The sequence below is a fragment of the Chiloscyllium plagiosum genome, unplaced genomic scaffold, assembly GCF_037043375.1.
Source record: "Chiloscyllium plagiosum isolate Xiang-an unplaced genomic scaffold, Cpla_swu_hap1 HiC_scaffold_47, whole genome shotgun sequence".
NCBI lineage: Eukaryota > Metazoa > Chordata > Chondrichthyes > Orectolobiformes > Hemiscylliidae > Chiloscyllium > Chiloscyllium plagiosum.
In genome coordinates, this window is record NW_028270185.1 from 10,200,799 (window position 1) to 10,228,299 (window position 27,501).

Consider the following 27,501-nt stretch of genomic DNA (forward strand, 5'->3'; position numbering starts at 1 on the left):
CTGTGTGGGTAGAGATGAAGACCCGCAGAGGTGAAAAAATCCATAATGGCTTCCAAACAGTAGTCAGGATTTGGTGCATAAGATACACCAAGAGATAGAAAAGGCTAATAAGAAAGGGGGATTTTAATATGCAGATGGACTGGGAAAACCAGGTTGGTGATAGATCACAAGGAAAGGAATTGTGGAATATCTATGAGATGACTCTTTGGAGCCCACTAGGAAAGAGGCAATTCTGGACTTAGTGTTGTGTAATGAGGCAGACTTGATAAGAGAGCTTAAAGTGAAAGAACTCATAGGAGGCAGTGATCATAATATAATAGAATTTGTTCTGCAATTTGAGAGAGAGAGGGTGGAATCAGATGTAACTGTATTACAGTTGAATAAAGGCAACTACAGAGGCATGAGGAAGGAGCTGACCAAAATTGAATGGGAGAGGAGCCGAGCAGGAAATATAGTGGAACAGCAATGGCAGACATTTCTGGGAGTAATTCCGGAGACACAGCAAAAAATCATTCCTATCAAAGGGACAATGAGGCAACCATGGCTGATCAGAGTTAAAAATCACACAGCACCAGGTTATAGTCCAACAGGTTTATTTGGAAGCATTAGCTTTCGGAGCGCTGCTCCTTCATCAGGTGGCTGATAGGGAAGTCAGGGACAGCATAAAAGCAAAAGAGAAAGCATATAATGTGATGAAGGACTGTGGAAAGCTGGAGAATTGAGCAACCTTCAAAGACCAACAGAGGACAGCGAAGAAAGAAATAAGGAGGGTAAGCTAGCCAGTAATATTAGGGATGATTACAATAGTTTCTTTAGATATATAAAGGGAAAAAAAGAGAGGCAAAAGTGGATTTTGGGCTGCTGGAAAATGATGCTAGAGAACTGAATGAGTACTTTGCATCAGTCTTCACAGTGGAAGACACAGGTAATATCCCAAAAATTCAAGGAAGTTGGGGGCAGAAATGAGTACAGTGGCCATCACCAAGGAGAAGGTACTAGAAAAACTGAAAAGTCGGAAAGTGGACAAATTGCCTGGACCACATGGGCTTTTGCCTTCCCTATTACCTGCTGAACTTGGATGCCAGCCTTTTGTGATTCATGGACAAGTATTCCTAAATCCCTCTGTGCTGCAGCTTTCTGCAGTATTTCTCCATAAAAGTAATTTTGACTGAGTCAAGCAATTGCGTTCCAGGGTGATCTTTTCAATGTTGTCTTTTAGACACTTAACTAATCTCAGGCAGCCCCTCAAGATCGAGAGTGATTCCATTGCAGTTCAGGGGTGGCTGGTCAGATCAATGTTCATTCTGTAGTCTGTGCCATGTTTGGCAGAGATTTGTGGGGATGTGTGGTTTGTAATGGTCATGCTTGAAGGGTTGCGGAATCTGAGTTTGGAAGTTAGTGCACTCCCTCTAAAACCTCTGTACCTTCCTGACAAAGCCTCTTAATGTACTCCATGCCTTCCCTAAATAGCCTCTACACTTCTGCTTGGTCATGAACCAGGATTGCCCCTGAGTTGATGGGTATGTTTGACCTCTTCAGAAATAGGAACAGGAATGGACCATTCAGCCCATCCAATGTGCTCTGCCATTTAATGTAAAAATGTCAGAAATAACTCTTCACTGCCTTTTACTTGCTCTCTCTCCATAAAACTTTGCACCAGGAGTAATCAGAAATCTATCAACTTCTACCTTAAACACACTCAGTGACTGAGCCTCCACAACCTTTGGGAGAGTTCCAAAAATTCACAACTCTGAGTAAAAACTATCCTCATCTCCATCCTAACCGGCATCCCCTTTATATTTAAACTGCACTCCCTGGATCTAGACTCCCTACCTGGTGGAAAACCTTAACTGCATCAATTCCTTTATATGTATTATAGATTTCAATGAGATCCTCTCTCATTCTTCGAAACTGTAGAGATTAGAAGCCCAGTTTGCCCAATCTGTCTTCATAGGACACTCCCACTATGCCAAGAACATGTCTGGTGAATCTTTATTGCACACCCACTTATTACAGTAATACCTTTCCTGAGATAAGGAGATCAGAACTACACACAGTACCCATCACATCCTGCCGACATGGGAATAGCCCATTTATTCCTACTCTTTGTTTCTGTCTGTTAGATAATCCTTACTCCATGTCAGTACATTACCTTCTACAACATGTTCTTTAATTTTGCTAATAAACCTTTAATGGGGAACTTATCAAAAGCCTTCTGAAACTTCAAGTATACTGTATCCATTGACTCCCCTTTATCAATTTTGATAGTAATGTATTCAAGCACATTTGTCAAACACAGTGTTCTATTTGCAAATCCATGCTAACTATATTCAATCAGTTCATTTTTTATTCAAATGTCCACTTATCATATTCTTTACAATACATTCTAACATAGAGTCATAAAGATGTTCAGCTCGGAAACAGACCCTTCGGTCTAACCCATGTTCTACTACTGATGTGAAACTGACAATCTATAATTTCCTGTTTCCCTTTTGCTCTCTTTTAGTGGAGTGACATTTGAGAGCATTCAACTTGCAGGCGTCATTCTGGAATCTGTAGAATTTTGGAAGATGATCACTAACACATCAATTACTTCTGTTGCTCCCTCTTTCAACAATGGGGTGAAGACTGAGGTCCTGGGGCTTATCAACTCTCAGCCCCATTACCTCATTCAGTACTTCCTCCTTACTATTCTAATTTTGTTCAACTCCTTATACTCCCTAGTCATGTAAATCTTTAGTTCTGGGAGATTTCTTTCTCAGTGAAAACAGATAGAAAGTAATCATTTAACTTCTCTGCCATTTCTCTATTTCCCATTATAAATTCTCTTGACTGCTTTTAACTGACCCATACTTGTCTGAGACAAATGTTTCCTTTTTATGTACCTGTAGAAGCTTTTATAGTCAATTTTTAACATTTTTGGCTATTTTGCATTCATATTCTGTTCTTCATTTCCTTATAAGTTTCTTAGTCGTCCTTTGCTGTTTACTAAAATGTTACCAATTCTCAGATTTATTACATTTTATGGCTACTTCATAAGCCTTTTCTTTTACTCTCATACAATCCTTAACTTCCTTTGTAAACCATAATTCCCTGATCTATTTCAACCTGAAGGAATGTGTAGTTACTGTAAGGCATGTATTAGTTCTTCAAAGACTATCTATTGCCTATGTACAGTCAGGATTTTGATTGTATTTTCCCAATCCATCAGCCAGTTTGTGCCTTCATAACTTCCTTTGTTCAAATTTAACACCTACTTCTATTCAGCAGTATATGGATAACTCCAGCCAATGTCATCCACACATTGTCCTTCTGATCTGGGATCCTCTTTACTAATATTATCTATTATCATCAGAACAACTCCACCTCCTTTTCCCCTTTGTCTGTCATTCCTAAATGTCAAATTTCTTTGAATTTACAGTACTCAGTCCTGGTCACCTGGCATGTTTCTGTAATGTAATTAGTTTAGATTAGATTACTTACAGTGTGGAAACTGTAAGTTTCCAACAAGTCCACACCGATCTGCCGAAGCACAACTCACCCAGACCCATTCCCCTACATTTACTCCTTCACCTAACACTACGGGCAATTTAGCATGGCCAATTCACCTAACCTGCACATTTCTGGACTGTGGGAGGAAACAGAAGCAACCGGAGAAAACCCTCGCAGACACGGGGAGAATGTGCAAACTCAACACAGACAGTTGCCTGAGGCGGGAATTGAACCCAGGTCTCTGGCGCTGTGAGGCAGCAGTGTTAATTACTGTGCCACCATGCCGCCCTTGTATCTGTATTTGTGCCCTTAGATCACCTGCCTTGTTGAGAATGCTATGTATTCAGGTAGAGTGCCTTTAAGTTAGTCTTTTTGATGTCATTGCACATTTGAGGTATCCCCAATGCTCAGATTTCCTCGTAAGATCTTCCTTCCATACCAGGCAATGTCCTAGTAAATCTCCTCTGAATCTTTTCCAAAACTTCCACATCCTTCCCATAATGCGGTGACCAGAACTGCAAGCAATACTCCAGGTGTGACCGCATTAGGGTCTTGTACAGCTGAAGCATGACCTCATGGCTCCGAAACTCAATCCCCCGACCAATAAACACCAACACACCATATGCCTTCTTAACAACCCTATCAACCTGGGTGGCAACTTTCAGGGGTTTATGCATTTGGACACCGAGATCTCTCTGTTCATCTACATTGCCAAGAATTTTACCATTAGCCCAGTACTCTGCATTTCTGTTACTTCTTCTGAAGTGAAGTGCCTCACACTTTTCCGCATTAAACTCCATTTGCCACCTCTCAGCCCAGCTCTGCATCTTATTTGTGTCCCTCTGTAACCCACAACATCCTTCGCACTATCCATAACTCTGCCTTAGTGTCATCTGCAAATTAACTAACCCATCCTTCTAAGCCCACATCTAGATCATTTATAAAAATTACAAACAGCAGTGGCCCCAAAACAGATCAATGCGGCACACCACTGGCAACTGAGCTCCAGGATGAACATTTCCCATCAACCACCACACTCTGTCCCTCTGTCTTCTTTCAGCTCGCCAATTTCTGATCCAAACTGCTAAACCACCTTCAACCCCGAAACTCCTTACTTTGTGCAACAGCCTACTGTGTGGAACCTTTTCAAACGCCTTACTGAAGTCCATATGCACCACATCAACCACCTTACCTTCATCTACCTGTTTTGTCACCTTCTTGAAGAACTCAATAAGGTTAGTGTGGCACAACCTACCCTTCACAAAACCGTGTTGACTATCCCAAATCAAATAATTCCTTTCCAGATGATTATATATCCTGTGTATTATAACCTTTTCCAACACCTTACCCACAACCGAAGTAAGGCTCACTGGCGTATAATTACCAGGGTTGTCCCGACTCCCCTTCTTAAACAAGGGAACAACATTTGCTATCCTCCAGTCCTCCAGCACTAGTCTTGTCGACAATGATGACATAAAGATCGAAGCCAAAGGCTTTGCAATCTCCTCCCTGGCTTCCCAGAGAATCTGAGGATAAATCCCATCCGGCCCCGGGGTCTTGTCTATTTTCAGATCTTCCAAAATTGCTAAAACCTCCTCTTTGTCAATCTCAATTCCATCTAATCTTGGAGCCTGTATCTCCGTATTCTCACTAACATTGTCCTTTTCTAATGTGAATACTGACGAAAAGTATTCATTAAGCGCTTCCCCTGTGTCCTCAGGTTCCACACATAACTTTCCACTACTATCTTTGATTGGCCCTAATCTTGCTGTAGTCACTCTTTTATTCCTGATATACCTGTAGAAGGCCTTAGGGTTTTCCTTGATCCTATCCACCAACAACTCCTCATGACCCCTCTGGCTCTTCTTAGCCCTCTCTTTCGATCTTTTCTGGCTAACTTACTACTCTCAAGCCCTCTAACAGAGCCTTCATGCCTCATCCCCACATACTTCTTCCTCTTCCTCTTGACAAGAGCTTCAACTTCTTTAGTAAATCATGGCTCCTTCTCTCGACAACTACCTCCCTGCCTGATGGGTGTATACTTATCAAGGACTCCTAGTAGTTGTTCCTTGAATAAGCTTCACGTTTCAAGAGTGTCCATCTCCTGAAGTTTCCTTTCCCATCCTATGCATCCTAAATCTTGCCTAGTCGCATCTTAATTGCCTTTCCTCTATTATACCTCTTTCCATGCGATATATACTTATCCCTGCCCACTGCTATTGTAAACATAACTAAATTATGGTCACTATCGCCAAAGTGCTCACCTACCTCCAAATCTAACACCTGGCCAGGTTCATTACCCAGTACTAAATCCAATATGGCATCACCCCTTGTTGGCCTGTCTACATACTGTGTCAGAAAAACTTCCTGCACACATTTAACAAAAACTGATCCATCTAAACTACATGAACTATAGTATTCCCAGTCAATATGGGTGCCCAGTGGGCAGCACGGTGGCACAGTGGTTAGCACTGCTGCCTCACAGCGCAAGAGAGCTGGGTTCAATTCCCGCCTCCGGCAACTGTCTGTGTGAAGTTTGCACATTTTCCCCGTGTCTGCGTGGGTTTCCTCCGAGTGCTCCGGTTTCCTCCCACAGTCCAAAAATGTGCAGGTTAGTTGAATTGGCCATGCTAAATTGCCTGTAGTATTAGGTGAAGGGGTAAATGTCAGGGAATGGGTCTGGGTGAGTTGCTCTTCGGAGGGTCGGTGTGGATTTGTTGGGCCGAAGGGCCTGTTTTCACACTGTATGTAATCTAAGTTATCTAATCTAATATTAGAGAAGTTAAAGACCCCATAACAACTAGCCTGTTACTTTCACTTCTATCAAGAATCATCTTTGTTATCCTTTCCTCTACATCTCTGGAACATTTTGGAGGCCTATAGCAAATCTCTACTTTCCTGTTTCTAACCTCAGCCCAAACTATCTCAGTGGATGAGTCCTCAAACATTATCTCAGCTGCTGTAATACTACCCTTGATTAACAATGCCACACCCCCACCTCTTTTACCATCTTCTTTGTTCTTGCTGAAACATCCTCAGGTTCTCATCACCCTGACAAACTAATTTAAACACACCCTAATAGCACTAACAACTCTCTCTGTGAGATATCAGTCCTAGTTCCATTAAGGTGTAACTGGTCCAGCTTGGACAAGTCCCAGTTGCCCCAGAGCTGATCCCAGTGCCTCAGAAATCTCTCACTCTCCTTCCTGCAACCATTCTCCTGCTTCATATTCCAATGATCAATTCTCGTACTGGGAGTTATCCTGCGATTACTGCTCTCGAGATCTTGCTTTTAGATTTCCTTCCCAACTCCCTGATATTTGGTTAAATTATATCCTTGAAGCTTTTCCGCTATCCTCCTGCCATGACTGAGTTCTACCTAGAGCTGTTTTATTGAGTCTGCTGTCAGATTAGATTCCCTACAGTGTGGAAGCAGACCCTTCAGGCCAACAAGTCCACACCGACTCTCCAAAGAGTAACCCACCCAGACCCGCTCACCTACTCCCTACTAATGCACTTATCACTATGGACAATTTAGCATGGCCAATTCACCTGGCCCGCACATCTTTGGACTGTGGGAGGAAACTGGAGCACCCAGAGAAAACTCACGCAGACAAGGGCAGAATGTGCAAACTCCACATTCTGCCCGAGGCTGGAATCAAACCCGGGTCCCTGGCACTGCAAGGCAGAAGTGCTAACCACTGAGCCACTGTGCCGCCCCACATGCGACAGCTGCCCAGAGGTACTGGTTTTGGGTGCTTAGTGACTTGAGGCAGGGCAAATTATTTCAGCAGAACCAAACCAACATTCAGATACAATATTAAACTAAAGTCCTGTCTGCCTTCTGAGTTCCAGCAGCATTATTATTACAACAGGTTGCATTTATGTCACGCCTTAGGCCTGGTAAAATGCTCCCAAGGTGATTCATAAGAGGTAATGCTTGACACTGAGTCCACACAAGGCAATATTAGGTTGATGGCCAAAAGCTTGGGCAAAGCATCTTAGAATGATTTCAACACAGAAGGAAGTGTTACGTCTTGCAGTTTCCAAATAATTCTTTTTGACACAAATGCCGAAGTTTTTATCGAGTGTGTGTTTTACAGCCTTTCTTGTGGCAGGTGCACTGATATCCCTGGTACATTGACTGTAGAGAACTCTGTACATACACATGACATAAAAGTTCCTTCACAGGCCAGTTGGCCGATAAAGCCATGCCTGCTGTCTGGACAGCAATCCACAGGCTCATTTATTTCGGCCCAGATGGGAAAATTGTGTTTGCACTGATCTCTGTTATACCCTACTCATCACTGGCTGACGAATAGGAAAAGACTGTTTATTTTAAATAAATGGCCAGATAATATGGTTTAGGTTTAGATCATAAAATAACTCTTTGCCAAGAGAACGATCTTGTGCTTCTTCAAGATCGTTTAAGTCTGACTGAGAAGGTGCACTGAGGCACAATGGCCCATCTAGTCCAGAAAGCACCCCTGCACACCCAACCTCTGACAGCAAGATTACATGTCAGCCTTGATTTGATGCTCAAGTCCCTGGGGTGGGACTTTGAACACTCGACCTTCTGACACTAATAAGAAAGAGAGGCTTGCATTTATATATTAGAGATCAAGACTAGGCCAAGTCATTTCAGAAATGATTGAATTCGAAATATGTCGGGGATTCCCAGGGAGCATTCTCACGCGGCCATGTTGCTGCACTTGGAGAGAAAGGATGAGACCCGATTGTAATATCGTTGATTTACAGTTGAACAGGGTCAGTGCTGATTTGTAAGATGTGCTGGAAAGCACGGCACATTCCCAGTGCGTTAGCTTGGGAAGACCTCTGGCATTGAGCTCCTTGATCTGTCTGTTGGAAGAGTGAAAGAACTTACACTTATGAAGCATGTTGCATGACTTTGACATCGTAAACTACTTTCAATGAAGTATTTTTGAAGGGCACTGACTGTTGTAATGCAGGAGAAATAATAGCCAACATTTGCACAGCAAGCTTCCACAAGCAGAAACATGATAGCGACCAGATCATCTGTTTTAGTGATGTTGGTTGAGTGGTCAATCTTGACCAGGAAACCAGGATGAACTTCTCTTTTTCCAAACAGTATCGTGTTCCATTTATGTGTGAATGAGAGGACAGACAACTGAAGTCCAGGCTCAAGTATCATTCGAACGTTGGGTGCCTTTAAAAGTGCAACACTCTGAGCGGCAGCCAAGGGTTATGTGCCTGGAGTTGAACTTGAACCTACAACCTTCCGACTCAGATGAGCTGAGTGGAAGGGTGCTGGAGATGTCCTGGCGCTGTACAACATGCAAGTACCAACTTGCTCTTAGGGGCTGTCTCCACTGTCATTCTTTACCCTTGTGATTAGTGAATCTGTGGAACTCTTCACCACAGAGAGCTGGGTCATTAAGTTTTTAAGGCCTGAGATAAAGATATTTTTAATCAGGAAGGCAATCAAGGGTTATGAGGAAAAGGCAGGAAAGTAGAGTTGAGGATTATCAGATCAACAATGATCTCATTGAATGGCCAAGCAGAGTTGATGGGCTGAATGGCCTACTTTTGCTCCTGCATCTAATGGCCTGACTTCCAAGATGGGAGCAAAAAGTAAATAGAACGTAATATTTGGAAATGAGCATAATAGTCATGCTGGAGATACATTTTGAAGTTGGTGGGTCAAGACAATATGTGACATTCGCGGTTTTACGACTCTTTTCTCTGGGACAGTACTGAACAGTGATGTTCAAGGCTTATTTTGAAGTGGAGATGGATCAGTATTCTCTTATTTTCGGTCTGCACAGAACTCTGAGGTCCATGCTTGACTACAATCTCCGGAACCAGAAGTCAATATGGCATTTGCAATACGAAGACTCTTGGAACAGCTGTTAGAGCCCCACAGATTAGACGGGACCATAGGATGAATAGTGACGTTTGGGCCTGTGAATGTGAGGAGACAAAGAATCAGTTAAAGCTTCACTCCTCCTACATCTTTGGATGTGAGTCCTGTTGGTTGAGCTGGCAACTACTGCTCATGTTAATTCCCCCTGAGTAGTGGTGGTGAGTTGCCTTCTTGAACAGCTGCAATCTGTATGGTGTAACCCATGCTGTTAGGGAGGGAGTTCAGGATTTTGACCCAGTGACATTGAGGGAATAGCCAATATATTTTAGAATGGGATTCTGAGAGGGTATTGCTCCCAAGACTCTTTGATCCATGTTGCAGCTGTACAGGTTAGGCCAGTTTTGGAATATTGTATCCAATTCTGGTCTCCCTCCTGTTGGAAGGATGTTGTGAAACATGAATGGGTGCAGAAAAGATCTACAAGGATGTTACAGGGTTGGGGGGTTTGAGCCAAAGGGAGAAGCTGAATAGGCTGAGTTTGTTTTCCCTGGAACAGCAGAGGCTGAGGGGTGACCTTATAGAGGTTTATAAAATCATGAGGGGCATGGATAGGGTCAGTGAACAAGGTCATTTCCCTGGGGTGGTGGAGTCCTGAACTAGAGGGCATAGGTTTAGGGTGAGAGGGAAAAATTTAAAAGGGACCTAAGTAGTGCGTTTATGGAATGAGCTGCCAGAGGAAGCGGTGTAGGCTGGTAGAATTACAACATTTAAAAGGCACATGGATGGGTATATGAATAGGAAGACTTTAGAGGGATATGGGCCAAGTGTTGGAGAATGGAACTTAATTAATTTAGGATATCTGGTCGGCATGGATGTATTGGTCCAAGAGGTCTGTTTCCGTGCTGTAAATCTCTATGACTCTATGAACTCATGGCTATGATGCTGCATGATAGCACTGTACAGGCTGGCTTCTGAAGAGCTGTGTGGCATCAGTAAAGTCAACATTGTCTTACCAGATTGTAGAACTGCTCTGTCATTGGAGAGAGAGAGAGAACTGACTGGTGATGGTTTAACCTGAGAGTCAGCATACTTCAGGCAAGGGGAGAGGTTGAGAAGGAGAGTCCTTTATTATAACCCCAGCCAGTGTGAGAATTGAACCCATCCTGTTGACGTCACTCTGCATCGCAAACTAGCTGTCCAGCCAGTTGAGCTAACTGACTCGTGTGGCACTAGTAATTTTCAAAACCATCTGAAAATCCCACTGCTTACAAAAAGAGCACAAAACAGTTCTAATTGCTTTTTTTCCAGTGATGTTAAATATCGACACATGGAAAGAGGACAGGGATGTGTGTGGGGTGGGGGGGGGGTGGGGGGGGGGGAGTGGGGTAGTGGGTGAATACAAACAAGAAAGCAAACATTAATGATTCATCTCTCACAAATTGTTGTCTGAGTCAGTAATTGTTTCACTGCGCTCCTGCACAGTCCACTAACAGAATTACAATATGTCAATAGAGGCAGATAGAAATAATGGTCTGTGAATGTATCAGATCGGACGCGAATACAGGAGACAGCTAATTAATAATGGCAGACGAAATTGCTTTTTTTATCAAGAGGTTCCACTTGGGCACTTATGTTTGTCTCCCAGACACTTCTGACTTGATAGATCTTGGCTATAAAGAGATTATTGGGGGATACAAAGTTCCTTTTTTCCACTTTTAATGGGCCTGATAAGGGCCACGAGACTTTGGACTGAGTTCATCTCGACTTCTATCTATTAATAAGCTTCCTCATGTGATAAATGGGTGCAGGATCTCTCTCTCTTGGGCATAAATTGCATTTAGTTGCCAATGTCCTTGAGAGAAGGGGAAGGTGCTAACAATCTGAGCCAAGGTTGACTCTTGATAAGAGTTGCCAACTCTTAAGTTGGATGTGTTTGTGGACGTTACAACATATGACTTCTTCCCACCGACATGGAATCACAGAATTGTTACAGTGCAGAAGGAGGCCATTCAGTCCATTGTGCTTTCCTCAGTTCTATTCTGAATACCGATCTCCTGCCTTTCCCCACATCCCTGCACACCATTACTTTTCAAATAATCATCAAATGCCTTCTTGAGTGTCTTAATTGAATCTGCCTCCACCACATTTCCAGGCAGTGTAATCCAGACCCTAACTACTCACTGTGAGAAAATATATTTTCCTCACATCACTCTTGGTTTGCTTGAAAATCCCTTTAAATCTATGCCCTTGTTCATTTTTTTCTTTTATGAGCAGGAACAGCTTCACCCTATCTGCACTATCCAGCCTGCTGATGATTTTGAAAATCTCTATCAAATTTCTTCTCAGTCTTCTCTTCAAGTAGAACAATTCCAACTTCTTCAATCTATCCTTATCACTGAAGTTTCTCATCCCTTGAATCGTTCTTGTAAATTGCACACCTCCTGGTTATTAGGTGATGTCCACAACTGTCAACAGTACTCCAGCTGAGGTCTGTCAACATCACCTCCCTGCTCTATGTTCTGATTAATAAATATGAGGACACTGTATATTTTATTAAGTGTTCTCTCCACACATCCTGCCACCTTCAATGAGTTAAGCAAATTGCCAATCTTGACCCCCAACCCCTACCTGATGTGGACTTCATCGCGACAGAATGCCTCCCAGCCAATCAGAATGCAAACTCTCTGTTACCTAATTGGCTGATTCTTGTCTCTCAACCAAACGTTCATCTCCTTCCCAAATTTTGATTGTGACCAAAGACAACAAGAAAAAGTTCAAGCCAAATAATTTTTTTTCAAGGCTGCTGAGATTTGTTTCCAGGGTTTTGCTCTAGATTTAGTCTCAGCATCTGGAGACTCTCGGCCAATCCTGGAAGATTTGGAAACACTGCTGAAAGTCTCCTTGTGTATCTCGTAGTTAGACTACTGCAAAAGACAGCTCAGGACTATTTGCGTAGGATATCTGTGTGCCAGCAACTGTGGTTCAGTGGGTAACACCTTTGTCTATAGTTCAGAAGATTCAAGTCCTGCTGCAAGGCCTGAGTACAAAAATATGCACTGACATTATATTTCAGTACAGGGGGAGGGCTGTACTGTCAGAAGTGCACCCTTTCTGATCAAATATTGGATTGAAGCTCCATTTTACTGCTCTGGGAGCATGTCAAACACCAATGGTGCCATTTTTAATAAGAGTAGGGGAGGATTTTCTGCAGTGTCCTGTCTGATATGTATCGGCCAATCAACATTGACTGGCAAGTTTTAATTCCATTTAAGACAGATATGGGGTGAAATCTTTTCTCATAGGCTTGCGAGTTTTTGAAATTCCCTTCTTGAAAAGATGGTGGAACTACATTTTTCAATAATCTTAAGGCAGAGGTGGATAGAATCTTGTTAAGGGGCTGAAAGGCTATAAGGAGTAGGCAGAAGTGTGTTTGCAATAAGATCAGCCCTGATCTTATTGTATATTGGTACAAGCTTAGGGATTGAATGGCCTACTCCTGATTCATTTGCTCATACATATACAGGTACTGTTGAACTGAGGTTGTGAGAGATTAGCGCCTTGATGTTCACAATTTGGCTTGAGAGAGGATGCTGCTGTTGGATTATCTTTCCTCTTACTGTATTTGAAGGATATTGACGTACAATCTCTGTTATATTATCAGGACTTTTTTTCATGACGAAGTCTGGGGGATAAATGTTGGCCAGAGGAGACAGCACTCGCTCTTTTCTTGAAATAGTGTCATTCCAGAGGCCATGGTTTCATGCTTCATCCAAAAGATGGCACCTCCAAAGACTGCGGCTCTCCCTTAGTGTGATCCTGGACTGTGCTGGGGGAGGCAGGGATACTTTGTGACCCCTACAAAATGAGCTGAATGGCTTACTCTTCCAATGAGTGTCAGTGCATTAAAAAATCCAACAGCAGCATAAGAAAGTAGAAGGAGACTATTCAGCACTTCAATTGTGGTTCATCACACAATGGCTAACCTTCTACTTCAGCATCGTTTTTCTGTACCATCCCCATATCCCTTCATGATTTTAATGTTTAGAAATCTATTGATCTCCATCTTAAACATTCTCAATAACAGAACCTTCACAGGCCTCTGGAATACAGAATTCCAGAGATTCATCCGCCTCTGAATCTGAGTGAAGAAATTCCTCCTCCTCTTAGATGTTCTCCTCAGCTTTGAAGAGTGGGAAGTGGTAATACCACAGGCTAACATTCTGGGAATATGGGTTCGAATCCCACCAATGGCAGGTGGTGAAGTTTAAATTCAGTAAACCTAATCTAATGGTAAATGTTGTAAAAACCCATCTGGTTCACTAATGTTGTTTTCAGGAAGAAAATCTGCCATCATTATCTGGCCTGGTCTTTGTGTTACTCCAGATTCACAGCAATCTGACTGACTCTTACCTGCCCTCTGGGTAATTAGGAATAGCAATAAGTGCTGGACTAATCAGTGATGCTCACATCCCATTTAAAAATAAAAAAAAGTCCAAAATGGCCAGCCCCTTATTCTGACTCAACATAGAGTCATAGAGATGTGCAGCATGGAAACAGACCCTTCGGTCCAACCTGTCCATGCCAACCAGATATCCCAACACAATCTAGTCCTACCTGCCAGCACCCGGCCCATATCCCTCCAAACCCTTCCTAATCATATACCCATCCAAATGCCTCTTAAATGTTGCAATTGTACCAGCCTCCACCACATCCTCTGGCAGCTCATTCCATACACGTACCACCCTCTGCGTGAAAAAGTTCCCCCTTAGGTCTCTTTTATATCTTTCCCCTCTCACCCTAAACCTATGCCCTCTGGTTCTGGACTCCCTGACCCCAGGGAAAGGTCTTTGTCTATTTATTCTGTCCATGCCCCTCATAATTTTGTAAACCTCTATCAGGTCCCCCCTCAGCCTCCGATGCTCCAGGGGAAACAGCCCCAGCCTGTTCAGCCTCTCCCTGTAGCTCAAATCCTCCAACCCTGGCAACTGTACAAGGAGTTCTAATATTTGGAATGGGAGTCGATGTGCATTCACTTCACTCAATGGTGCAAGTACTCCCTACCAAGACTGGGCTGACAGCTGAGCTCTCAGTTGAAATTATCCCAAGGTTTAACTGACCTCGGCCTGTTTAATGCAGAAATAGGATTTGTGAAGTGGTGACTTTTTTGTTCCCCAGGACTCTCATCCTTCATCTCCAGCATAATATGCAGCAGAGAAGTATAAGAAGTCGGATATAATTAATGTGTTTGATGTTGTAAGCAGACCACGTCTCGTACAGCTCAGCTCCTGATAGTGTACGAGCAGGAATAACAGTCTGGAACAGAATGTTTAAGTAGAGGCAGGTAGTTGATGGAATGAAGATTAGGGACAAAAGGGAGATGAGGCCCCTTGAGTCTGCTTCACCATTCAATTAGATTGTGGCTGATCCATATTAACATCACTTGTCCCCAGCTCCCCCAACCCTGATCCATAAGATCATAAGAAATGGAAGCAAGAGTAGGCCATTTAGCTCAGCACCTTATTCCAAAGACAGTTGATCTGATTGTGACCTCAACAGCACATTTCCAGATGATTCCCCAGAAGTCCGGACTCACTTGTCCATCTAACAACTGAGAGAACTGTGGATGCTGTAAATCAGAAACAAAAGCAGAAATTTCTGGAAAATCTCAGTTCTGCAGAAGGTCAAAACATTAACTCTGATTTCTCTCTGAAGATGTTGCCAGACTTCTTGAGTTTTTCCTGCAATTTCTGTTTATGACCCTTGCCCATCTTCTGACCTAGTCATGAATTTGTTCAATTAGCACAGCTTCCCCTTCTCCCGATGGATGAAAATTACAAAGACTAACAGGCTCTTAAGGGGGGAAAATAAATACTCCCTCAGCTTCATTTTAAAAAGGCGACCCCATATCTTTCAACTGTGCCACCTGCTTCTGATTTATCTCATGGGAAGCTATATCTTCTTAGCATCTGTTCTGTCAAGTTCTCCCCACCCTTCAAAATCATTAATAATAACTCCACTCCCCAGTTTCCTAATTCCCCCCAAAGTTCATCAGTTTCAGTCTTGATCTATATCCAAAGATGGAGCATTGACAGCTGTCTGGGGTAGAGAATCCCAAAGATTCATCTCTGTCTGAGGGAAGAAATTGCTGCTCATCACAGTCTTAAAGGCTGACCAGTCATCCTGAGGCTATGACATCTGGTTCTAAACCAATGAACGTCAAACTTGTTCACCTGTGGACCACTTGGTGAGGAAGTAAGACCATGGGCCCAATTACTCATCTGACCCCACCCACTTTCACTTGCCACCTCAAAAACATTCATCAGATTGAATGGAAATTCTTAATAATTTGCTGCTTTTAATTATCAAATGTAATCAATCTTAGTGCATTTTAGTGAAGAAGGGCTTATGCCCGAAACGTTGATTCTCCTGCTCCTCGGATGCTGCCTGGCCTGCTGTGTTTTTCCAGCATCACTCTTTTCAACTCTGGTCTCCAGCATCTGCAGTTCTCACTTTCTGCTATTTTATTTTATAAGCCTCATAAGGAAGTTATTAATTCTTTCCAAAAAATCAAAAAGCATTTTAAGATTGTAAACATTCATATGAAAAGGGAACATGTTTATTGGACACATATGTGTTGTAATTCTTCATCTGAGAAATTAATATTAATACTTAGACAGGGTAATCACAGGAAGCATGTTCCCGATGACTGTGGAGTCCAGAACTAGCGGTCACTGTCTAAGGCTATTTAGAACTGGGATGAGGAGAAATGTCTTCACCCAGAAACTGCCACAGAAATTGGTCAAGGCCTAACATTGAAAGTTTTCAAGAAGACGTTAGGTATAGTTCTTAGGGCTAAAGGGATCAAAGAGTATGGGGACAAAGCAAGAACAAGGTCCTGAGTTGGATGATCAGCCATGATCACAGTAAATGGCAGAAAAGGCTTGAAGGTCTGAATGGCCTACTCCTGGTCTTATTTTCTATGTTTCTAAAGTTCAACCAATTCTCTATCCAGAGGAAACAGTCTCTTAGCATCTGAATGATTTAGTTAACTATTTAAATAGGAGTTCAAATTCCACAATGGCATTTTGGAAGAATTTACATTCAGAGGCTATCATGGTACAGTAGTGACGATGTTTAATCTGGTTTAAGAAGCTTGGGTTCATGTCACATCCGCTGCAGAGGTATGTCATAACACAACTGAGCAGGTTGATTAAAATAGCTATAAAACAGAAGATAGTGGAACAGTATATTTTTTTCATGAAACACAGGGAATGCAGGACAGGCTCAGCAGGTCTAATGGCAACTGTATAACCATTGACAATGGCCATAATAAACCTTCTGGTTTACTAATGTCCTTGAGTAAGGAAATATGCTGTCCTTACCTGATCTGCCCTACATGTGACTCCAGGCCGAAAGTAATGTGGTTGACTCTTAACTGCCCTCTGGGGTAGCTTGAGCCAAGCCTCTCAGTTGAATGGTAATTGGGGATGGGCAACAAATGCTGGTGCCCCCATCCTATGAAAGGATAAATAAATAAAGCACGAATCCTGGGTTTTGTGCTTTCACTCACATTTATAAAGCCAGGATTCAATGTGCTTTGTTAATCTATCCCATGCCCTTCAAATATTTTACATACCAACTATATTTAAAAACTGGGAAATGAGATACACAGATCCAAGTCATCTTGTTTACTTCAAATTGGAGTACAACCAGAATGTTAATTCGCAATTGTCATTGTTTTTATTTTTTGAATTTTCCTATTGGGAACCCCCTGTTCCCTGACATTTCCCCCTACCCCATTCAAATGTAATAATTTTTAAATTGTATACCTCTTTCCGATTTTTATCTGTTAAACTGTTATCAGTTCATACTCTGGAGTCAAATGAGTACCTGTCGCATATCGTCTTCCTCTCTGTTATATTTCCAAGCCTGGTGTGAATTTGCAAAATTGAGCTTGGTGCCCTCATGTCCTAACATGCATTCATGTAAATACAAGTGGCGTAATTAAGAGGATCGGGAGGAGGCAGGTGAGGTGTTGTGGTGGGATGGGGATGGGGGTAGGTGAGATAAGGCTGATGAAATGCGCTTGGTGCATGCAGTAACTCGCCCATGGAAGGAATATGTAATCGACAATTCTGACCTCTAGTTTGGCTGCTTTGCTAGGCGCTGAAGCTGTTCTGGTCCATCCCTGATTTCAGCTAAAGGTCAGGCTTCTTACGATCGGTGACAGCAGTATTGATTTTTTCCCTTCGGTGAATGCGGTGCAACACACCTTGAGCTATTGGTTAATGCAGCCCCTGAAATGCTAGCCACCCTTTCTTGCCCATTAAAGCTTCGACAAGAAGACAAACTATCTGATTTTCAATTCACGAGCTATCTCTTTGCCTTCCTGCAAAGTCACAGCATCTGTTTTCCCTTCACACTCTTGTCTCCTGTTCAGAATAAAGAACAACAGCACTAGACTGCTGCTGAGGACAGATATAGGAGACTAAGACAAAAGTGAGATACAGTATTGCAATTGCTGGGAATCTGAAATGGTAACAGAAAATGGCTGGAAATCTTCAGATCAGGCAGCATCCATGGAGAGAGAAAACAGAATTATGTCCAGTCACAACTTGACAATGGGTAGAATAAAGAAGTAAATGTTGTGTCTTGACAAGGTGTGAATGGTGACATAGCAATCATCTAAATAGAACATAAAGGGGTAGGGAAAGATGTAAGAATGTCACAGAATTGTTGCAGAGCAGAAGGAGGCCATTCAGCCCTTTGTGTCCACACTGGCTCTCTGAATGTGTAATTCCCTTCATGCTTTTTCTCATCTTCTACTCTTAACCCTGCATATTCTTCCTTTTCACATAACTCTCAAATTCCTTTTTCAACCTGCCTCAAAGACACTCTCAGGCAGCTTGGTTCAAATGCTGAACCACTCACTGAAATGAAAACATTTTCTCCTCATCACGTTTTTGCTGCTTTTACTAATTACTTTAAATCTGTGACCTCTCATTCTTGATCCTTTCATGAATGGGAACATTTTCTCCCCCTCCAGACACCTCATGATGTTGAACTTCACGATCAAATCTTCACTTTGCCTTCTCTTCTCCATGGAGAGCATTCCTAGATTCATAATCTGTATTCATAACTGAAATTCCTCTTTCCTTCTCCCAGAATGTATGGAATTCTCCACTCCAGCGAATGGTGGAGGCTAGATAATTGAAAATATTTAAAGAGGAAATAGGTAGATTTTTGAAATATTGTGGAGTTGAGGGCAAAGAGGAGCTGGTACAAAAGAGAATTTGAGGATTGGGGCAGATCCACCATGATCTTGAATGGTGCGACAGTCTTGAGGGGCCGAATAGCCTATTCCTGCTCGTATTTGTAATCCCAGTTCACAATAGAGAAAGCAAAAACACATACAGCAAAATGGAGGCAGGGGTAATGATGTAAAATTGTGGAACTAAGTGATGAATGTGTAAATTGCCAGGTGGAAGGATGAAGTTTAATTCCTCAAATTCACAGTGCTAGCTTTCCTGGAATTCTGCGACAGATCACAGACAGAGAGGCTAGACCATGAACTGCATAAGAAATAGGATGCAGATGTGATCTCGCCAGCCCTGTATACCTGAAGCATAATCTCTCCACTTACAATAAATGATTAATTTGATTAATTTTCCTAATTATTTTTAAGGGGGAGTTCTAGAGTTGAGAGCCAAGGTAAGTGAATGCACAAAGGTTAATCACAAAGTTTGCCAACTTCTAACCTCGAGGAATGTGCAAGAGCTTTAGATCAATTAGCTCTATGCAGTAAACCAACAGAGACAGCTAACGCTAAATATAGAGACAAAGTAAGGTGCTACGGAAGATTATCTATGTCCTGCCAGTGTCAATGGGCTGACCTGCCAGCCCAAGAGGTATGAGGCCAATGGTAGCATCTATGCAGGCCATTTGTGGGTAAGATTGATAAATGGAGTGATTTGATTTTTGATTATTGTTCTAACCCTTTGAGAGGGCAAAGAGAGCCAGGGGCTGATTGAGATTTGATAGCGTGTACTAATCCTATCGTCCAGTCAGGGAGCTGCCCTCAGAGGGGGCCACAAAATGAGAGAGGGCCCATTTTCACAGTAACAAATGTTATAACTTCCTTCGATTAGCAAATGATTCCAGCTGAGAGCGCGGATTGGGGACTTTATCTGAAGGTGCTAAAATAGGTTGGAATCTTACCAAGAGGTTTAAAGTAGAACTCAACAGCAGTACAGCTAACAGGTTGGGCTGCTAAAAAGCAGTATCCTCACTTGGCCCATGCCTGTTTCTTTGGCTGAATCCCACCAAGCCACTATCCTATTCCTTTCAGGGACATGATATGGGTTGTAACAGTGTCTGGGAAGGAAGGCCAGATGGTGGAGGGGCGAGTTAATAGGAGTTCATTCGCCATAGTCCCAGAGAACCATGTGGCTGCTCTCTCATTAGAGACAGGTGGTGGTGAGTTTAATATGAGGGTCACCATGCCTCAACCAAGGGACAAAGTTGAGAAGGTAGGACCTTCATAGTGATGTTCAAGCAGTTATCACTTACAACTTCCAAGAGGGTATGTCTCCATTGACCCAGATACTTATTCACCATTGATTATGAAGGCAATTGGTTGGCTGTCAGAGTTGGAGATCCACCAAGAGGCAAGTTGCAGTGCACAGTAAGTAAAAGAGAGGTCCTTTCAATGTAGAATAGACAAACAGGAGGTTAGAAGAACACAAAAAGCCAGGCAGCATCAGAAGGTGGAGAGGTCGAAGTCTTGGGTTGAGAGTTGAAACTTTATTGCTGGAACAGCACAGCAGGTCAGGCAGCATCCAGGGAACAGGAGATTCGACGTTTCGGGCACAGGCCCTTCTTCAGGAATGAGCAGAGAGTGTTCAGCAGGAGAAGATAAAAGGTAGGGAGGAGGGACTTGGAGGAGGGGCGTTGGAAATGTGATAGGTGGAAAGAGGTCAAGGTGAGGGTGATAGGTTGGAGTAGGATGGAGGCGGAGAGGTCAAGAAGAAGACTGCAGGTCAGGAAGGCGGTGCCGGGCTGGAGGGATCCGGCTGAGACAAGGTGGGGGGAGGGGGGATGAAGAAACTGGTGAAGTCCAAGTTCATCCCCTGCGGTTGGAGGGTTCCCAGTCGGAAGATAAGACGCTCCTCCTCCGACCGTCGGGTTGTTGTGGTTGGCGGTGGATGAGTCCAATGACCTGCATATCCTCGGTGGAGTGGGAGGGGGAGTTGAAATGCTGTGCTACAGGTTGGTTGGGTTGGTTCGTCCGGGTGGCCCAGAGGTGCTCTCTGAATCGCTCCGCAAGTAGGCGGCCTGTCTCCCCAATATAGAGGAGGCCACACCGGCTGCAGCGGATGCAGTAGATGATGTGGGTGGAGGTGCAGGTGAATCTGTGGCGGATATGGAACTTCAGCAGCCTCTACCAGTCATGTGAGCACTAGCCCTTCCTGAAGAAGGGCTTATGCCCGAAACGTCGATTCTCCTGTTCCCTGGATGCTGCCTGACCTGCTGCGCTTTTCCAGCAACACATTTCCAGCACTAGCCCTTAAAGACAAGGGAAGCAGATGAATGGGAACTAACATTTTCTGTTAGTTCCCTCTGAGCCATTCACCATCTTCATTTGGAAATATATCACCATTCCTTAAGTGTCACAAGGTCAAAATTCTGGAACTCCTTCCTAACAGTACTGTAGGTGTCCTTACACCACATGGACTGCAGTTGCTCAAGAAGACAGTTCAGCACCACCTTCTCCAGGGCACCTAGGAAAGGACATTAAATCCTAACCTCACCAGCGATGCCCATGTCCCAAGTGCAGTGAAAACAAAATCCTAAACTGTGATGTCTGAAGTGTGAGAGGCAGTGCTTGTGACATTAGCAAGAAGATAACTTGATGCACGATTTGCATTTATAGAAAGTGTTAACACACATTTCAATGTACTAGAGAGATGCCATATAAGGACAGATGGTCAAAGAGATGGGTTTCAAGAAGAAGCTTAAAGAAGAGGAAGGAGAGTTGGTGGGACAAGTAATTCCATGGCTTCGGACTCAGGATGCTGAAGACATGGCTCTCAAAAGTGGAGCGATTAAAATCCTAGGGAATGTTCCAGAAGGTCAGAATTGGAGGGATGTAGAGATCTTAAAGAATTAGTGAATTGGAGGGGGTTACAGAGGTAGCTAGATGAAGACATTTGAAAGCACTACATGAGTAATTTTGTAAAAAAATTAGTAAATAGATCTCAGGGATGGTAACATTCTGATGATTAAAAAAATTGGTTTAAAAATTCATCTGGTTTATTAATGCCCTTCCTGACCTAGTCCAGTCTACATATGACTCCAGACTCTCAGCAATATGGTTGACTCTTAACCGCCCTCTGAAGCAACGTTGGCAAGTCACTCAGTTCAAGGGCAATTGGGAATGGGTGATGAATGGTGGCCTTGGCAGCGTTGCTCACTTACCATGAAAGAATAAAGGATAAAAATTCACTACCTCTGCCACTGACGTAAAATCTGTGATGGGGTTATCTATGATATTCTCTACATCTTTGAAAACAGAGCACGGCATGAACAGGGCAATAAGTCCATTTTACTTCTTCTCATTGAGAAGCAGGGCAGCCGTTAAAACCGATTCTGCTATTTAATCATCTCTCTTTATTAAAGCTGCAAACTGACACCATCCCAGATTTGACATTTCCAATACTCCCAATGCAGCACAGTGCAGTAAAAGCTTCTTCTCTGAAAATAAGGAAGCTTGTTTTGCAAAATTAGCTTGCACAGAACATGTGATGGAAGTGGATGAATGCTGGGGCTGGCTTTCTTTGGAGCCTTGCTCCATGCTTTAAATTGCCATTTTAGTTCTTCCTTGAACTGTCCCTTTTTTTAATGACATCATCTCTCATTGAAGTCACAGAATCTTCAATTTCTTTCTTGCTCATATCCTTCAATTTCGTCCTTGCTCATATGTAGCTCCCCCTTAAATGCATTTATGCTATTCATCTGTGGCAGAGAGTTTCACCCCCTTCTTTGGGAAAGGGGATTTTTCTTGAATCTGTAACTCTTGGAATCCACTTGAACCTATTGACCAATCAGCAATTATCTCAAACTATCATGTGCTGATTACTTAGTCACTTCTAGTGTGTGTTTTCTGCATTTTTTTTTGCCAACACCCATGTTTGGCCACTCTTTGTTGGATGTCGGCTGTGGTTCAGTGGTTAGCAGTCTTGCCTGTGGGTCAGAATTGTATTGGATCAATCCAATTCCAGAATGTTGACCAAAAAATCCCCCAGTTGGTGCACCCATTCCATGCTGAGGGAGTGCTACACTCTTGGTGGTGCTGCCTTTTACAACAAACTTTAAACCGAGGCCTCGCTTGCATTTTCAGGTGTCCTCACCAGTATTTATCCTTCAAATAATATCACAGTCACAAATATTAAAATGAGGAAGTGCTGGCAAAACAGAGTTCTGAGGAAAGACCATAGTGGACTTGAAACAGTAACATTGTTCCTCTCTCCACACCTGCTGCCAGACCTGCTGAATCTCTCCAGCCCTTTCTATTTTTATTTCAGATCTCCAACATCCGCAGTGTTTTGCTTTTGGGCGTTCAGTACTTTGTAAATTGGTTGCTATATTTCCTACATTACAACAATAACAGTACTTTATTGGTTGTAGAGTACTTCGAGACATATTGAGTTTGAGAAAAGGCACGTTATAAATGCAAGTTCTACCTGCAGTTTTTTCTATTGATGGCCATTTTTTAGGTCAAGGTGAGGGAATTCAATAATGTGAGAGAGAACCATTGGAACCAAGATATTAATGATGGGCACATGGAAGTATGAGGAACTCTGGAACTGTGCATTGCCAGGGAAGGGAGTGAGTGTTGAAAATGATAGATGGGGAGTCAATCAGCGGACTGCTTGGTCCTGGATGGCGTTGAGCTTCTGGAGTGTTGTTGGTGCTGTTTCATCCAGGCAGTGCAGAATATTCCCTTATGCTGCCGATTCCTGATCTTGATTAAAGGATAATTAATTGACCCTGGACAGTGGTAGAACGCCTCTGCTCTTCTTCAAAATGCTACACAGGATCTGTGTTTTAATATTGTATTCAAAAGACTATGCAGTATTGAATTTATCAATGTGACATTTATTGAATGTATGATGTTCTTGAAAATTTATAACATATAAAGTGGCCATTCAGTCCATTATCTCTTTGCTAGAGGGTTCCAAAACAAAATTCATGTTTTATTCCATTAACTGTGAAAGATTAAGGGGTGATCTAATCACTGATTAATATGAGAAAAAAACATTCTGGAGATTTGTGATATTTTTGTAGGAACGACTAAAGCAGTGATGAAGAGTTAAAAATTTCCTGTGTGACGGAGGCAGAGTTCCAAGAAAGAGGGCACAGATTAGAGTTGAGTCATTCAGTAGTGAAATTAGGAAGTGTGTTTGGGCACAAAAAGATGGCAGAAATTTGTAACCCTTTTGTAAACGGATTATTTTTAATTCACTTATGGAATGTGGGCATTTTTGGCTGGCCATCATTTATCACACATCCCAAGTTGCTCTGGAGAATGTGATGGGTGATGGTGGAATATTAGTGAACATTTCTTTCTTTTCCATGTCAACAGATGTGAACTGAGTAATCCTTAAGTGGTCAAAAAGCATTTCAAAATAGCAAACTGTTTAACTTTAATTTCTTTTCTTGCTTTTCTTCTGCAGTCCTTGGATGGTTTTATTTTTGCACTAAATCGAGAAGGGAAATTTTTGTACATCTCTGAAACTGTCTCCATCTACCTGGGACTGTCGCAGGTAGGAGAAATACTGTTAGTCTCATTCCTTCTTAGTAGAGTTGCCAACTCTCCAACATTGGCCTGGAGTCACCTGGGACTGAAGACACTGCCATGTAAAACCCTGGAGAAAAATAATAACAGGGATATTCATTTTTTTGTCATCTGCTTTGAACAATTTTCTTTACTAGTTATAAAAACAATTGAAAATGGGAAAAAGAAGGTTGTTTGACTGACTGTCAAGCATCATCCAATTGGATAATGAATCTTTTTGCTTTCTGATTGGTCTGAGAAGACATTGCATGCTAGAAGCTGGAGGAAGGGCCAAGTCATGTAATGACGCCTCCAGGAATAGGTTTAATCAAAGTTGGCAACCCTACGTTTTAATGCAGTCGTCAAATGTTCCCAATGCAGCAGTATTGATTGATTGATTTGATTTATTGTCACGTGTACCTAAGTACAGTGAAAAGCTTTGTTTGCTTTGTAAGCAAGGACATACAGATCTCACAGACAGAGTGAGACATACAGGTTACATTGCACAGGATGTGTGCGAGGCAAGGCAAAGTTAACAACATCAATGTTATTCATCAGTTTAATAACAGCAAGGAAGAAGCTCTTCTTGAACCTATTGTCACGTGTGTTTGTAGACCAGCATTATGTGGGTGGGATGGGTCGTTGTTGATGTTGGCAGTCTTTCCGTAGCAATGAGAGGTGTAAATGGAGTCCATGGATGAGAGGTTGGCTTCTGTGATAGTTTGCGCCGGGCACCAAACTTTCTGTTATTTCTTATGGTCCTGGGCAGAGTGCTGCCATACCAGGCACCTGGAAAGTATGCTTTCTGTGGTGCATCTGTAAAAGTTGTTATTCCTTGCACCTCTGCCCCATCTTTGATTATCTCCCAAAGCCACTGATGCAAATTCAGATGACACATAGCCTCACCTGAAGCTCAAGTACAAGAGAGCCCCTGGTAAGATAAACACGAGGCAGTCAGATATTACAGCTTCAACACCTGTTCATTTCAGAGCAAGAGGTGGTTATTGAAGATTGCGGAGTCCAAAACCAGAGGCCACAGTCTAAGGATACACGGTAGGCCATTTAAAATGAAGAACAAGGAGAAATGTTTTCACCGAGGGAGTGGGGAGCCTATGGAAGTCTCTGCCACAGGAAGTGGTTGTGGCCAAAAGATTAGATTACCTACAGTGTAGAAACAGGCCCTTCGGTCCAACCAGTCCACACCGACCCTCCAAAGAGTAACCGACACAGACCCACTTCCCTCTGACTAATGCACCTAACACTATGGGCAATTTAGCATGGCCAATTCACCTGACCTGCACATCTTTGGATTGTGGGAGGAAACCGGAGCACCGGAGGAAACCCACGCAGATACGGGGAGAATGTGCAAAACTCCACACAAACTGGAATCGAATCCAAGGCTGGAATTGAACCTGGGACCTTGGTGCTGTGAGGCAGTAGTGCTAACCACTGAGCTACCGTGCCACTCCCAACATTGTATGTTTTCAAGTATGAGTTCGATATAGGTCTTAGGGTTAGAAGAATCAAAGGGTATGGGGACAATGTGGAAACAGGGGATTGAATTGGATGATCAGCCATGATCATATTGAATGGGGAGCAGGCTTGAAAGGCCAACCAGCCTACCCGTGCTCCTATTTTCTATGTTTCTATGTTTCCCCCTGGCCTGGGGAGGGAGGAGGCTCTGCAACCTGGGGAACAGTATTAGAAAAAGAGGGTGGCTATTGAGAACTGAGATGAGGAGGAATTTCTTCACTCAAAGGGTGATGAATGTTTGGAATTCTCTACTGCTCAGTTTGACCAGTCAGTGAACATGCTCCTTGGAGACAGGCCCGCTTGGAGTTGGGTTAATCCCAGTGGTAGCAGGCCAAGATCTTATTCATTTAATTAGTTACTTAACAAGTCCTACTGCCCTCAACCCATAGAAACATGGAATATAGGAACAAGACTAGGACTTTCAGTTCTTTAATCCTGCTCATGTTTCTTTGTTTTTCTGGTTTTATTTCAATATTTCTATCTTTGTATTTTAAGGAGGTGGTGGCCTACTGGAAATGTCACTAGATTAGTCATTTGGAGGCTCTGCAAATGCTTTGGTGACACAGGTTCTAGACCATGAAGTTAGACTCAGTGATCATGTCAACTATCATCAGTTGTCTTGAAATCCCATCTAAAGCCCTTTTGGGAGGAGAATCTGCTATCCTTACCCATGACTCCAGCCTACATGTGACTCCAGGCTCTAAGCAGCGTGGTTGATTCTTAACTGCCCTCTGAAATAGCTGAGCAAGACACTCAATTCTGGATAATTAGGGATGTGCAACAAGTAAATAAATGCCTACATCCCAAGAAAGAATAAGAAAGTAAAGCTCCTCAAATCTATTCCAACTCTCCATAAGATCATGGCTCATCTGCACCCTAACTCCGTACACTTGCCCTTGCCTCGTATCCCTTTGGCTAACAATATCATTCAATTTAGATTTGTAGTTCACAATTGATTGAGCGCCAGTTGCTGTTTGCGGAGGAAAATTCTAAGCGTGTATCGAACAGTTTCCCAACTTCACTCCGAAAGAACTGTGGCTGCTTGAAATCAGAAACAAAAATAGAAATTGTTGGGAAAGCTCAACAGGTCCAAGGAAGGGTCACTGGACCCAAAACGTTAACTCTGTTTTCTCGCTAGACCTGTTGAGCATTTCCAGCAATTTCTGTTTTTATTTCACTCCTGAAAGATATGGCTCTATGTTTTTGACTGTGTCTCTCCGTCTCAGACAGCTCAACCAGTGGAACAGTCTCTATATTTACCCTGTCCTTTCTCTTTAATAACACTTGTAAAAATCTCCAATCAAATCACTCCCCAACGTTTTGAAACCCGGGTTTGTGTGACCATTGTTCATTATGTAATCCATGATGCCATGGGGGACTTACTCAAAAGATCAGCAATTAAGGCCCTTAATTGTAAAATAATGGCCACTGAAGGGCCTGAACCCGCCACCTGCCTCGTAGATGGCTCGCTGTCATGTAAGAAATGTGTCTCGCATCCCAACTGCTTGCCTGTTATGGTCAGTGTTGAGGGCCTCCAAGTGCCTCAGTCTGGGAGCAGTTGGAGATACAGAAGACAGGCAAGGAGTCAGTGAATACAGATCCCCGAAGGTGAGTGATGGTCGCTTGCTGAGTTTAATGTACTTAGCTCCAGATCTCAGTCTGTTGACAGTCAGGAGGTGTGGGTTTGCTGATGTGACACCATCATGCTGTGGTCCATTTGTCCAGGTAAAGTCAGGTCATAGCTATAAATTACAAGATGGTTTCCTGGGAATTGAAGATCACTATTCTCAATTTC

At 42.8% G+C, this 27,501-nt stretch overlaps 1 protein-coding gene across 4 annotated transcripts in view; it reads left to right on the forward strand.

The window, feature by feature from the left end:
• The window catches only part of LOC122542817 (neuronal PAS domain-containing protein 3-like), a 441,402-nt gene that overhangs the window by 286,604 nt on the left and 127,297 nt on the right, over positions 1-27,501 (forward strand). For all 4 annotated transcript variants that reach the window (XM_043680887.2, XM_043680884.2, XM_043680886.2 and 1 more), the window contains one exon: positions 24,073-24,162. In XM_043680887.2, coding sequence (XP_043536822.1) covers positions 24,073-24,162 — 90 coding nt within the window. The remainder of the gene's footprint in view (positions 1-24,072; positions 24,163-27,501) is intronic.